The following is a 12,830-nucleotide window of genomic DNA, read 5'->3' on the forward strand; positions in this document are numbered from 1 at the left end:
TGTTAGCATCAGAGCCATGATAAAAACCTATGGCACTTTATATTAGCTGGAAAAGAGATGATTTTGTTATTGAGAGTATATAAGTAGAATCATTATTAAAATAATATATTCTTATTTTACTATAAACTGATATTTTTTAGACTGGATGAAATTTGTATTGTTCCTTTGAAAAAAAGGAATAAGCCCTGTGTGACTGAGTTTTGATGCATTTGTTGGGGATTCAGTTCCCCCGCAAGGGAGCTCAAGCATGCAGATTATACAAGGGCAGGAACAACTCGTGTCTTGTTTTAAGAACTCAGTCCTCTCTGTTGTCCTCAGCTTGTTGCATTATTTTTAACTAGGCTTAATATTCTTGTCCTTGGAGGAAGCTCTGGATTTATTGAGCTTTATGCTTATGGAATGTTCAAAATTGCTCGAGTCACTGGGGTAAGTTTTTCTTTAAAATTTTCAATTTTGTTTCTCTTAGAATATAGCAGCTGAGTGATTTACAGAAAAAGAGTAAACATTACTTTTTTTTCTTAGTTTCAGTTATTGGAATTATTTGCTCTTAAATGTTGAGAGAGTAGTTTTCTTACCAAGATAAAATAGTGATATGATGCATGTGAAGATCAGGGACTCTTAGTGGAATTAATCAAAGTTTTTTTCTTAATGAAAAGATTGGTATGATACACTTGATTATCATTTAATGTTTTTCTAGCCTTGTGGTGTTTAAGAGCTACAGTTTGTGATTAGAATGTGACATAAGTCATCAGAAGCAATCTTATGCCCAGTCTCGGTCTTCTCCATGCCTTTTTCTTGTTATTCTTACAGTTCCCTGAAAGGGTAGAAAATGTAGGCTCTGTGGGAATGTTAGTTCTCCGGCACTTAGTTTGGGCCCTTTGTTGGGGGTGGTGTTTGTGTCCTTGCGGCTCAGTGGACACATGCCTTCATCTGTCACATATGTGTGGCAGCAGCCAGGCGTGTGTCTCTGCCTTTTAGAGCTCTGAATTTCTGCTTCCTATACTGTAAGCAGATGCAGTCTAGCAGTAACACTAGACATACTGGGGATTTGACTGTTTTACAGATTGTTGGTACTTGTCTCGCATTATGTCTGTCAAGTGATTTGAAATCATTGTCAGTAGTCACAGAAGTTTCTGCCAGTGGTGCTTCAGAAGTTTCATACTTTCAGGTGAGTATTGGAACCTAATAGGAGCAGAGAGTGAATATATATTTTTAAAGGTTTTATAGTTTTTTATTATCCATTTCACTGGAGTCTAAAAGTCATTAAAACAAAACAAAGCAAAAAAAATCGACTTGGAGCTTCTAAATCTTATATATAGAGTCTTGCTGGTGAACACCTTACTATTGCAATGGCCCAGTGTAATTTTCACTGAAACGATGTTTTGATGGTCTGTTAATGACCATATTAACTCGTTGCTGTACCACTTCCTCTTTGTACCAAGTGTTTTCTTAGAGTTCTGACCCTAATAATAATAAAAGCCAGTATTTATTAGTTGTCTAATATGTGCCCAGTATAATTCATTGACTCCGCACAGTAACCTAATAGGTAGGTACTCGTATGATCCCCACTTTATAGTGGAGTAGATGGGCACACAGAGAAAATGTAATTTGCTTGGTGAGAATTGGAAAGTGATGCTGGGCAGTCTGGCTCCAGAGTTGGTGCTCTTACCTAACACGTTGCCTCTTGTGTAAGATGACTGCTTAATGTTGGGGGAAACCTTTTTCATTTTGCACTGTTTGTGTCATCGATTGTGGAAACTGGGCTCCTGTATTTAGATTGTAGCCTTGCCTTCAAGAAAATCTTCCCTAAAATTTCATCTCAGATAACCCAGCCACTTAGCCTAAGTACGCGTGAACTCTCAAACAAAAGTAGGACGAAAAGATGCAAGATGTGATGCCTTCCACCATTCGTTGTATTCAGAACATCAGAGAACTCTGAACTTGCTGATGTTTGCTGGAACAGTTCATATTTGCTCTTCATCTTAAGGTTCTGTGAAAATATGATTTCCAGGATTGCATTTGGTGCTATAATAAAATGATTCACTGTTTATGTGAAATTTATAATAGATATTTTTAATAACAACTTTATTGAGATAACTCACATACCATTGTAATAGATATTTACCTTGTATTTATCAGTAGCTATAATTCCTTAAAAATGTTTTACAAGTATTTGTGATCATTTTTTAAATTTCTCATAATAGTGTTATAAAGTAGATTATTACATTTATATTCTAACTATGTAGAGGGGATTGCTAATCTAGAGAGGGTGATCTCTGCATAGTTAGACACTGCAGATTAGAAAATCCTAGGATTATATTCTGTTACTTTCCAAACTCTTATGCTCAAAAGGAGCAGAATTCTGACATAGTCTTTCTGATGTGTAGTTAGACCTTGACTCTTCTTTAAAAGAAGTATGTGTATCTGCTTGTGACTTACTTTATTATTTTGGTTTGACAGCTTGAAACCAATCTGTTGTACTCTTTCTTACCTGAAGTAACTCGAATGGCCAGAAAGTTTACTCACATTTCAGCTCTTTTACAGGTATTTATTTATAGCTTGTTTTATGTGACTATTTACTGTAAGTTTCTAATGTTCTGTAAATAAAAAACTTGAAAATCTTACTTTTTAAAGCCAACTATATGTGGCAGAGGAGTCTAGTCTGATAGACAAGTTTATAATATCCATTAAAGCTAGAAAAAGAAATTTAATTGAAAATCTACTCCCACCCATCTCTGTTTCTCCAAAAGAAAAGAAAAAAAGTAGTTTAAGTCTTTTTGAACATTCTCATAAACAAAACAATATTTTGGAATTTTAAGTTTTTTTGCACATGAAGTGTTATGGAAAACATTCATCATATCAATTAGCATTTGTACATAATAAATACACCCCAAATTAGATTAGTGTTTTAGTCAGTCGACAGTTTGGGCTGGGCTCAGCTAGAAGGTTCTTTTGTTCTGGGCCAGGTTCAGCTGTTTGACACTGGGCTTGGTCATACATCAGTGGTCAGCTGGCTGGTCCAGATGTCCATTAGCTGTGTTGGCTTTGTCTGGACTGCACATTACTCATCTCCCAGCAGGCTAGGCCAGGCTTGTTCATGAAGTGGTGTCAAGAGTGCAAGTGGAAGCGTGCAGAGCCTTCTGGGGCCTTGGACTCAGTGTTACTTCTGCTGCTTTGGTCACACTAAGACACAAGGCCAGCCCAGATTGAAGGACTGGAGAAACTGACTCTACATCTGCATAGAGGAGCTGCAAAGCACTGTGGCCTTCTTTTTTCCATCTGTCACGGTCACTAATGTACTTCATGTCAAAGATTTCTGGGGATTAGTATCTTTTTAAAGAGATACTGTTTGAAAATTGAATAGTTGACCAATCAGCATTTTGACAGTTGATGTATGTAAAACACATATGTAAGAAGCTGGAAAATATATGTTTTACCAGATAAAAATGTAATTTGAGAATGTTGGGCAGTTAAATGATTATCAAGTGTTAGCTATGGTCTTTTCTTTCTCAGGCTCACCTGAATTAAAAGTGACTTACAGTAAATTCTGAATTTCTTTGAGACAATTGACAGTGAGAAGCATGTATTATTTAGTTAGCATATTGACCTAAATATTTTTTGCTACTGTAATTTTTTTTTCTTGTTAATAGTATATAAATTTGTCACTGACATGTATGTGTGAAGCATGGGAAGAAATATTGATGCAGATGGATTCTCGTCTCACCAAATTTGTGCAGGTAATGTAACTGGCATTTCCCATGGAAGGCGTTGAAGAGCGCATGATGTCCTTATTTACTTCATGAAGGACGTGAGAAAAATCAGTCTGATTTGTAAAAGGCTCAGATCATGGTTTCTTTTAAATGGCTTGGTCTAACCTCAAACTGTTATCAGAGAGAGAGATACCAGCTCTTCCCATTGATACATCTTAGGTGGGGACAGGATTGAAAAGGAGCTGGTAGGGCTTGGGGATTAAGGACAGGTGTTGGAAGAGCTGACTGGCTGTTTTCCTATAACTGCTATTCAGGTAATCAATTTAAATATGGATTTGAGAGAAGGTTAAGGGTAAGAAATGGAGTTGTGTTCCTGTAATTTTGAATAAATAGGCTTATAATTTAAAATATCTCGGGGCTTTCCTGGTGGCGCAGTGGTTAAGAATCTGCCTGCCAATGCAGGGAACACTTGTTTGAGCCCTGGTCCGGGAAGATCCCACGTGCTGCGGAAGAACTAAGCCCATGTGCTACAACTGCTGAGCCTGTGCTTTAGAGCCCTCGAGCCACAACTACTGAGCCCACGTGCCGCACCTACTGAAGCCCACATTCCTAGAGCCCGAGCTCCACAGGAGAAGCCCACGCACCACAACAAAGAGTAGCCCTGGCTCGCCACAACTAGAGAAAGTCCATGTGCAGCAACGAAGACCCAGTGCAGCCAAAAATAAAAAATAAATAAATAAGGAAATGACCAATGTATTTAAAAAAAAAAACTCATTGTTTTATCTGCTTTTCTCTAGGAAAAGAACACAACCACATCAGTGCAAGATGAATTCATGGACTTGCTGTTGTGGGGGAAAGCAAGGTAATAAACTCATATTAGGTACTCTTGCTTTTCCTTCTCTTTTTTAAAGTAATTTATTTCAAAAGCAATTTATATTCATAGTAAAAAAAAAAATAGAAAATTTCAGTGCACAAAAAAAAAATAGTATGTATCTTTCTAGGCTTTATTCACGTTTATTTTTTGTGTAACTGTGATCATTTTGTGTCTATGTATAATATATTATATATTATATCTGTACTTTTTAAATGTATAAAAATTTAAAAATTTTATGTAGCCAAATCAGTCTATTATTATACTTGCCTCAGCATTATTCTTAAAAAGATCTTTCCCATATTAAGTGTTCAAAAATCTCCCAGAGATTTTTTGTGATTTATGTTTTTATTCCATTTACATGTTCCAGATGTGATTTATTTGGTTATGTGCTGTGGAGGACTAACTTATTTTTTTCTAAGTGTTTAATTGCCCAGTATAATTTATCGCGTATTACACCTTCTCCTTACTGATGTGAAATACCATTTTAGTACACCATCACATCTACTTCATTCTGTTCCTAGACTTTGTTTCCCGTTTTTGTCTTTTCCTTTGTGAGTTACAACAAAGTCTTAATTTTGGGGGCTATTTCTTTTTATTTATCTTGTTTAAAAATCTTGCGTATTTTGAAATTTAAACATTTTAAGTGATGGATTCAGGTTTTGAGTAGAGAAGACTAACATTACTTTCTTTTTCATTCTAGTGCTGAACTTCAGACCCTCTTAATGAACCAGTTAACAGTAAAGGTACGGTTATCTTTGTTTTTAATAGCTATGAACACTTTCTTAATTTTTTTTTAGAATGGCATATAGTATCTTACTTGTATGCTAAATATATTTTTTTCTCTTAATTAGGGCTTAAAAAAGCTTGGCCAGTCTATAGAGTCATCATATTCCAGTATACAAAAGTTGGTTATAAGTCATTTACAGAGGTATGAAGGTGATGTAGAATCTTTTGGTGTTGTATGTATACATACTTGGCATTGGTTTTCTTTCTGCAGCCTTCTTTCGTCATCTGGCATTCTCTGTTTCAGCCTCTTCTAGTTAAAATCGTTGCATTAGCATTTGAGGGGAATCTTGGAGTGCCCAAGATTTAAAGAATCAGTAATGGTAATTCTGCTTTATGAAATAACTTTTCAACATCTTTTCACCAGTCTGGGCCCTGTCTGGGCTTTTTTCTCACCTAGACAACCATGTGGTATGTCCTGAATAGGACATGTACCCTTTTTTGAGGGGTGAAATTAAGGACGTTTGTGTATCATTTTATCTGTTATGTAGAAGCATGTTACGTATTTTTGCATTTAACTCCTTGGCGAGGTGTTGGTTACGACTGTCCCCATTTTATGAAGTTCAGCACGGTCCTACGGCCGACCCAAAGTTAGTAAGTGTCAGAGCCAAGACTGCCCCAGACCTTTTGTCTCATGCCGTTTCCAGCTACAGCTCCCTACCTCAGTGAAGCAGTTTGCAGGTAGATGTTCAGTGTTTAACTTAAATTTTGATAAATTGCTTTATGCTGAGACCCCTGGCCCTTATTATATCACCTCCCCTTTTGATCATTATAGTACCCTCTGGTCTGGTCTCCTCCAGTCTGCACTGTGCCCCTCAAATGTATTCTCCACAGTGGGTCTGTTACTCTCATTTAAAAACTTCTGATGCCTTCCAGGGCTTCCCTGGTAGCACAGTGGTTAAGAATCCGCGTGCCAGTGCAGGGGACACGGGTTCAATCCCTGATCCAGGAAGATCCCGTATTTCACAGAGCAACTAAGCCCGCGCCACAACTATTGAGCCTGTACTCTAGAGCCCGAGCGTGCCACAGCTACTGAAGCCAGTGCTCCTAGAACCCGTGCTGTGCAACAAGAGAAGCCCGAGCACCGCAGTGAAGAGTAGCCCCCACTCTTTGCAGCTATAGAAAGCCTGTGTTGCAGCATTGAAGACCTAATGCAGCCAATAAATAAAGAAATAAAGTTATAAAAATAAAAACTTCTAATGCCTTCCTGTTTCTTAGGACCAATACCTTTTTTGGCCTTCTTAAACCTGGCATTTTTTTTCTCCCACCCAGGGCTTTTGTACATCCCTTCTGCTTTCTGGAACACTCCACTCTGTTCTTCACTTGCATTCTCCAGTTCTCAGCTCAAATCTCACTTGTTCAGAGAAGCCTTCTGTAGTCCCAAATTAGATCAGGTTCTTCTGTTATACTTGCACCTGGTGTATTTCCTTTAAGGCATTTATGGTAGTTGGGGTGATATACTGTCTGATTGTGTGGTTATGACTGTCTCCCCTGTTGGACTGTCAGTGTCACGAGGACCCTTTTGTTGTGTTCACCATTAAGTTCCCAGTATTTAGCATGGTGCCTGACCTCAAGCTGGAGCTCAGTAAATATTTGTTGAATATTAAATACATAGCCGTTGGGTGAACAAGATTACCATATGACTGTCTTGAAAGTTCCAAGACTAACCGTGGAACATAATTTGATCTTACAAAGTTTAATCTTGTGGTTACGTGTTTGTCTCACTAGTCATGACAACCAAGTGATTCTGCTACAGTTTTTTGAAATAATTTTGAGAAATAATTATTTCTCAGAAAGAAAATTAATGTTACTTTCAGTTTTTATTTCTGAAACCTTCGAAATATTTAAGCAAGGTAATAGCTGCCTGCCACCTTGATGATGGTGGTGTTACTAATTTATTTCTGCTCTGTTTTTGATAGTGGCTCAGAGTCTTTATTATACCATTTGAGTGAACTGAAAGGAATGGCTTCATGGAAGCAAAAATATCAACCTCTGGGACTAGATGCTTCAGGAATTGAAGGTAATTTAATTTCTCAACAGAATGCATTAAACCCACTTTACTTATTTGACAAATAATATTTATTTATTTCCTTTTAGATGCTATTACTGCAGTGGGTTCTTTCATACTCAAGGCAAATGAGCTTCTTCAGTAAGTATTGGGGATACTTGAATATTGGAATCAATGACTTGAGAATATTTAACTTTTTACTTATAAATAAGAAGGGGAAACTGAGAAGAAGCGAGAGAGTAGCACAGACATATATATACTACCAACTGTAAAACAGTCAGTGGGAAGTTGTTGTATAACAAAGGGAGTCCAACTCGAGGATGGAAGATGCCTTAGAGGACTGGGGCAGGGAGGGTGGGGGGGACTCGAGGGGGGGGGCGTCAAGGAAGGGAGGGAATATGGGGATATGTGTATAAAAACAGTTGATTGAACCTGGTGTACCCCCAAAAAAATAAAATAAAATAATTTAAAAAAAAAAAAAATAAAAAATTAAAAAAAAAAAAAAAAAAAGAACCTAGCAAATTGTGATTTTCTTAAAATGAGTTTTTAAGTTTTATCAAAATTATACCTTTACATGATTAAAACAATCCAATAACACAGCAATTTCATGAATTAAAAGAGGTATTTTCCTCTCCCACCCATCCTCACCCCAGGTCCTCTCTCCAGAGGGAATGCTCTTAACTGTTTCTGGTTTTAGGTGTGTAGGTTACTTCCATATTTCTAAATTATATGACTGTATACCATTTCTTTTACTTACCAGTTTTTAGAAATTATTTTTCTCTGTGTTTCTGTTTGTTTTTCCTAGACTCTATTTGCTTTCTTTTTTCCTTGCATTGTCTGTCTTGCCCAGGTCGTTAGGTTCTCTCCCTGTCTCAAGGGTAGTGTCACATCCCTGGAATTCCCTCTGTCCCTGTTCCTCCTCCAGTAGCCTCTCCCGCCTGCGCCAGCCTGGTTGTAACTCTCATGCCAGCCACCACCCCGGCCTTTTCTTCATTGCTTTTGTGGGTTAGGTCCTTACTTCCAGGATCTCCTCTGTTACTTGGGGTTCAGTTAATCATTTTGTGGAAAATATCCTGCAGTAACTTAGAAAACAGATGTGTAAGGGTAGCTTTTGTGTCTTTTCTCCTTCTGCCACACTTAATTGATGGTTTTGACTGGGTATAGATTTTGAAGGAGGATTCATTTTCTCATAGAACTTTGAAAACATTGCTCCATTGTATTTTGTCCTCTTTGTTGCCAGTGGAAGGTCTGGTGCTTCCGATTCTCATTCCTTTGTGTGCTGTTTTTTTTTTTCTCATCTCAAAAAGCTTCATTCTTCACCCGTGGTGTGATGGAATTTCACAGTAGTGTTTTAAATGTGGGTCTTTTCATTTATTGTACTCATAATAAGAAAATGCCATTTTAACCTGAATTCTATTGTATTATTATTTTGGTAATCTCCTCTTCTCCCTTCCTTTTTTTAACTAGACTTTTGTTCTAGAAATCTAGTTGGTTGGATATTTAGACTTCATGGATTGATCCTCTGTATCTTTTATTTTTACTCTCATTTCTTTTTATATCTTTGTCTTTTCTGTTTCCTGTGAAATTTTCTCGACTTAATTATCCAACACTATCATTCATCATAGACAATTATAGACCATTTAACTATTCTTTAAAATATTTTGAAATTAATTATTTTTTATTTATTAGCTGCGTTGGGTTTTCATTGCTGCATGTGGGCTTTCTGTAGTTGTGGTGAGCAGGGGCTACTCTTCATTTCAGTGCGCAGGCTTCTTATTGCGATGGCTTCTCTTGTTGCAGAGCATGGTCTCTGGGCACGCAGGCTCCAGTAGTTGTGGCACATGGGCTCAGTAATTGTGGCTTGCACTCTCTAGAGTTCAGTAGTTGTGGTACACGGGCTTAGTTGCTCCGCGGCATGTGGGATCTTCCCGGACCAGGGCTCGAACCCGTGTCCTCTGCATTGGCAGGCGGATTCTTAACCACTGCGCCACCAGGGAAGCCCTTAACTATGTTTTAAACACTGTTCTAGATTCTGAGGGTATAGCAGTGAACAAAACTGATTAAAAAAAATCTTGCGTTCATGGATAAAATATTCTAGCATGATGTGACAGACAATAAAAAAATGAATAATTAAAACATACAACAAGTCAGATAGTGATAAGTAGTGGTGGGAAAAACTAGGGAAGGAGGACCTAGGGCATGCTGGGGGTAGGGACTCAACTTTTTGGTTAGGGAAGGCCTCACTGAGAAGGTGATGTGGAGAGAGGAGGGAATGAGCCCTATTTGGGAGCAAAGGAGACTGCAAGTATAAAGGCCTTGAGTTTGGAGCATGCCTGGCGTACTTGAGGGACCTCAAGGAGCCACAGCAATTAAAGTCTCTTGAACGACAGTGTGAGTGGTAGGGGATGAATTGAAAGAGGTCATGGAGGGCGGGTCAGGTTGTATAGCACCTCTAGACAGTTGTAAGGACTTTGGCTTTTATTCTGGGTATAATAAGAAGCTCTTAGGGAGTTTTATGAGCACTGGAGTGACTATGCAGTTATAAGCAGGATATGACTTAGGTTTAAAAAGATCCCTCTTATGTACTTGGTATTGAGATTAGATTATATGAGGTCAAGGACAGAAGCCAAGAGAAAAATGGTGGTCAGAATCTGAAATGGTCAGAACCTGGATATATTTTGAAAGTAGAAATAACAAGATTGCTGAATGGTTGTGTGGATGGTAAAATAAAGGAGTCGTGGATAATTGTGAGTTTAGATCCTGTGCACCTTTGAGAGTAGGACTACCGTTTACTGAAATGGGGAAGACTTGGGGGAGAATGTAGGAAATATATATGTATTTCATGTTCCTCAGTTTGGGTTTATCTGATTTTTTTCATAGTTGGATTCAGGTTATATATCCCTGGCCAGAATATTATGTAATTGGTGGAGTGTCCTTCTGAAGGTGTCATATCCGGTGGCAAATGATGTCTGTCTGCCCCTTCTTACCAATGTTAATTTTGACCACACGGTCAGTGTATTAGGCATATTAGATTGAAACATTGGTTAGATACCTTGGTGGAGCTGTCCAGCACGTTGTTGATTGTACGAGACACATTCAAGTGAGGGATCCAGGCTGGAAATGTAAATTTGGAGCCAGCAGCACATTGGTATTAAGCCACGAGCGTGGATGAGATAGTGAGTGTGCTTAGGGGAGAGATCTGAAGACTGAGTGGTGGGCTTTCCAGTGTTAGAAATGGGGTTGATGGGGAGCTAGCGAGAGAAACTGGAGAGGTGGAAAGACCAGGGAGGGGGATCCTGCAGGCTGAGCAAAGGAAGCATTGCAAGAAGGAGTGAGGGATTGGTTGTCCAGTGCTGCTGAATCAAGCAAGGTGAGGACCAGAAGTGGGATAGATGAGAATATTATCAGAATAGGCAATTGGTGGCCTTGATAAGAGCCATTTCTGTGGAGTCACGGGAGCAGGTATGATGCAGTGTGAGAGCAGATGCAAAGAAAACAGCAAATGTAGTCTCTTGAGTTTGGCTGTAAAGGGAATGGCCAGTATTTAGAAATAGTTGTTGGTTTTTTCTTTCTTTTTACAGTGGCAGAAATTAGAAAATATTTATATATGACAGGAATGTTCTAGAAGGGGAACAGTTGAGATGGCAAAGAGAGGGAAGATTGCTAGAGCAAGAGGATACAAGAGGAGATGGGATTTCGTGTGTCAGGGAAGGGGCTGGAAAAATAGTTCCTCCATAGTTATAGGAGAGAAGGCCAAGACAAGGGTCACAGGTGCTGGTATATGAGCAGATGAGGGCTTGGGGATGTTCACTTCTAATTGTTTTTACTGTCTTAACGGAAGTAGGCAATGTTCTGTCATCAGCTGAAGGTAACGATGGGGAGGTGGTATTGAGCTTTAAGAGTAAAGCAAGAGCTACAAGCCATTTGTCTAGTACAGCGGGAGCGGGAATGGGCTGATGAAGCAGGGGATTGTCGGTAGCGCTAAGGGCCACTTGGTTAGCGTTCCCCGGAGCGTTAAAGTGAGACCAGCCAGCATGGCTCTGCAGTTCTCTCCAGCCAGCTTTAGCCGCTCGAGTGGGAGCACAGAATAGGTGAGCAGTTTAATTTTCTAGGCTTGGTGAGTAAAAGAAAGCAAAAGGGAGGCAAGAAATTGAAGCAAGGTCATGATTAAAATGATAAACTTCAAATCTGTACTGGTTTAGGGGGGAGGTGAGGACACGGAGGGGGTGAAAGGTGGTAGAACTAGTAGGTGGTAGTCTTGGCAGGGTGAATGTTGGGCTACTGGAGAGAAGTCACTGGTGGTTGATTAGTAGGATGCTTTCTTTAAATTGAGATTTAAAAGGTTCACGTTGGTAATGAGGGTCTAGGATGTGAACTTTAGAATAAATAGCCCAGGTGGGGTGAGGACGAAATTGACCTGAGCCATGCTATTGAATGTTTTATTATGGCAGTCCCATCTTTTAATTTCTAAGTGCTTTATTTGTTTAATCATTTTTCAAAGCTGTGCTCTTGCTTTGTGGATGTGACATCTCACGGCTCTCTGAGGACGTTAATTAGATTTTTTTAAAGTCTCTGCTACTCTTTGAATTATCTCCTCTTTGTGTGTCACTTTGCTGTTTGTTTTGGTCTCTTGTTGCAAGCTTTCTTCAAAAACCTGATGCCCAATTGTTTACTCATGTTTCGTGATGCAGTTTAAAGTTGCTTGGAACTGCTGGGCGCAGGGTGGCCGAAAGCCAGCACGAGTGCCGGAGTGTGCAGGCCTGTGCTGTGGGCAGCCAGCACCCACCTGGAACCGCCTCGGCTCTTCTCAGTTTGTTTATTCGGCTTCTTTGAAGAGCTCTGTTTTTGTCTGGAAGGTAGCAAATGCCTAGGCATTCATGTTTTGGGGAAAAGAACATATCGGCCACTCTGTATTTCAGTCCTCCCTTGTCGAGCCCCAGACGTCATCCTGATGTCTTCTGTTGGACTTGACGTTTCTAAGGACTGAGTATCCCTGGGGTTCTGCCGGGTGGATGCCTCCTTGCTGCCCACTCCCCTCAGTGCCTGGCACGTGGCCGCCTGTGCTGAGCTTCACCAGTCACCAGTCTTCTGTTGGCTTTTGACATTTCTGAAAGTTAAAAAATTTTTTTTTATTGTCCTCTTTTTGTGTGTGAGTTTATAACACACCCACCCCTCCCCACCAATCCGCCATCATTTCAATGGGGGTTTAGAAGGTAGAGCTTATTACGGATGTGTGTGCTCAGAGAACAAAGAAGGAGGTGAAATGACATTCCTTTCCCTGAATGTTGAATAATTTTTTGGTTCTCTATTTTTGCAGAGTAAACATAAAATATTAAGCTTTCTGTGATCACCCGTCTATGTGAATGAAAGGTTGTTGTTGATTTACCTTCTTGCTCCTTTGAGATAAGTAGAATATAGCATTATTTTAGGTTATAATGGAGAAACTGAGGCAATG

The 12,830-nt window shown here is 39.3% G+C and overlaps 1 protein-coding gene across 2 annotated transcripts in view; it reads left to right on the plus strand.

Annotated features, from left to right (window-relative positions):
- Positions 1-12,830, plus strand: part of ANAPC4 (anaphase promoting complex subunit 4) — a 35,143-nt gene that overhangs the window by 7,062 nt on the left and 15,251 nt on the right. For both annotated transcript variants that reach the window (XM_057727409.1, XM_057727410.1), the window contains 9 exons: positions 342-426; positions 1,064-1,168; positions 2,461-2,544; positions 3,651-3,737; positions 4,508-4,572; positions 5,285-5,327; positions 5,436-5,512; positions 7,287-7,387; positions 7,465-7,516. In XM_057727409.1, the coding sequence (XP_057583392.1) occupies positions 342-426; positions 1,064-1,168; positions 2,461-2,544; positions 3,651-3,737; positions 4,508-4,572; positions 5,285-5,327; positions 5,436-5,512; positions 7,287-7,387; positions 7,465-7,516 (699 nt within the window). The remainder of the gene's footprint in view (positions 1-341; positions 427-1,063; positions 1,169-2,460; positions 2,545-3,650; positions 3,738-4,507; positions 4,573-5,284; positions 5,328-5,435; positions 5,513-7,286; positions 7,388-7,464; positions 7,517-12,830) is intronic.

The sequence above is a fragment of the Hippopotamus amphibius genome, chromosome 3, assembly GCF_030028045.1.
Source record: "Hippopotamus amphibius kiboko isolate mHipAmp2 chromosome 3, mHipAmp2.hap2, whole genome shotgun sequence".
NCBI classification, from domain to species: domain Eukaryota; kingdom Metazoa; phylum Chordata; class Mammalia; order Artiodactyla; family Hippopotamidae; genus Hippopotamus; species Hippopotamus amphibius.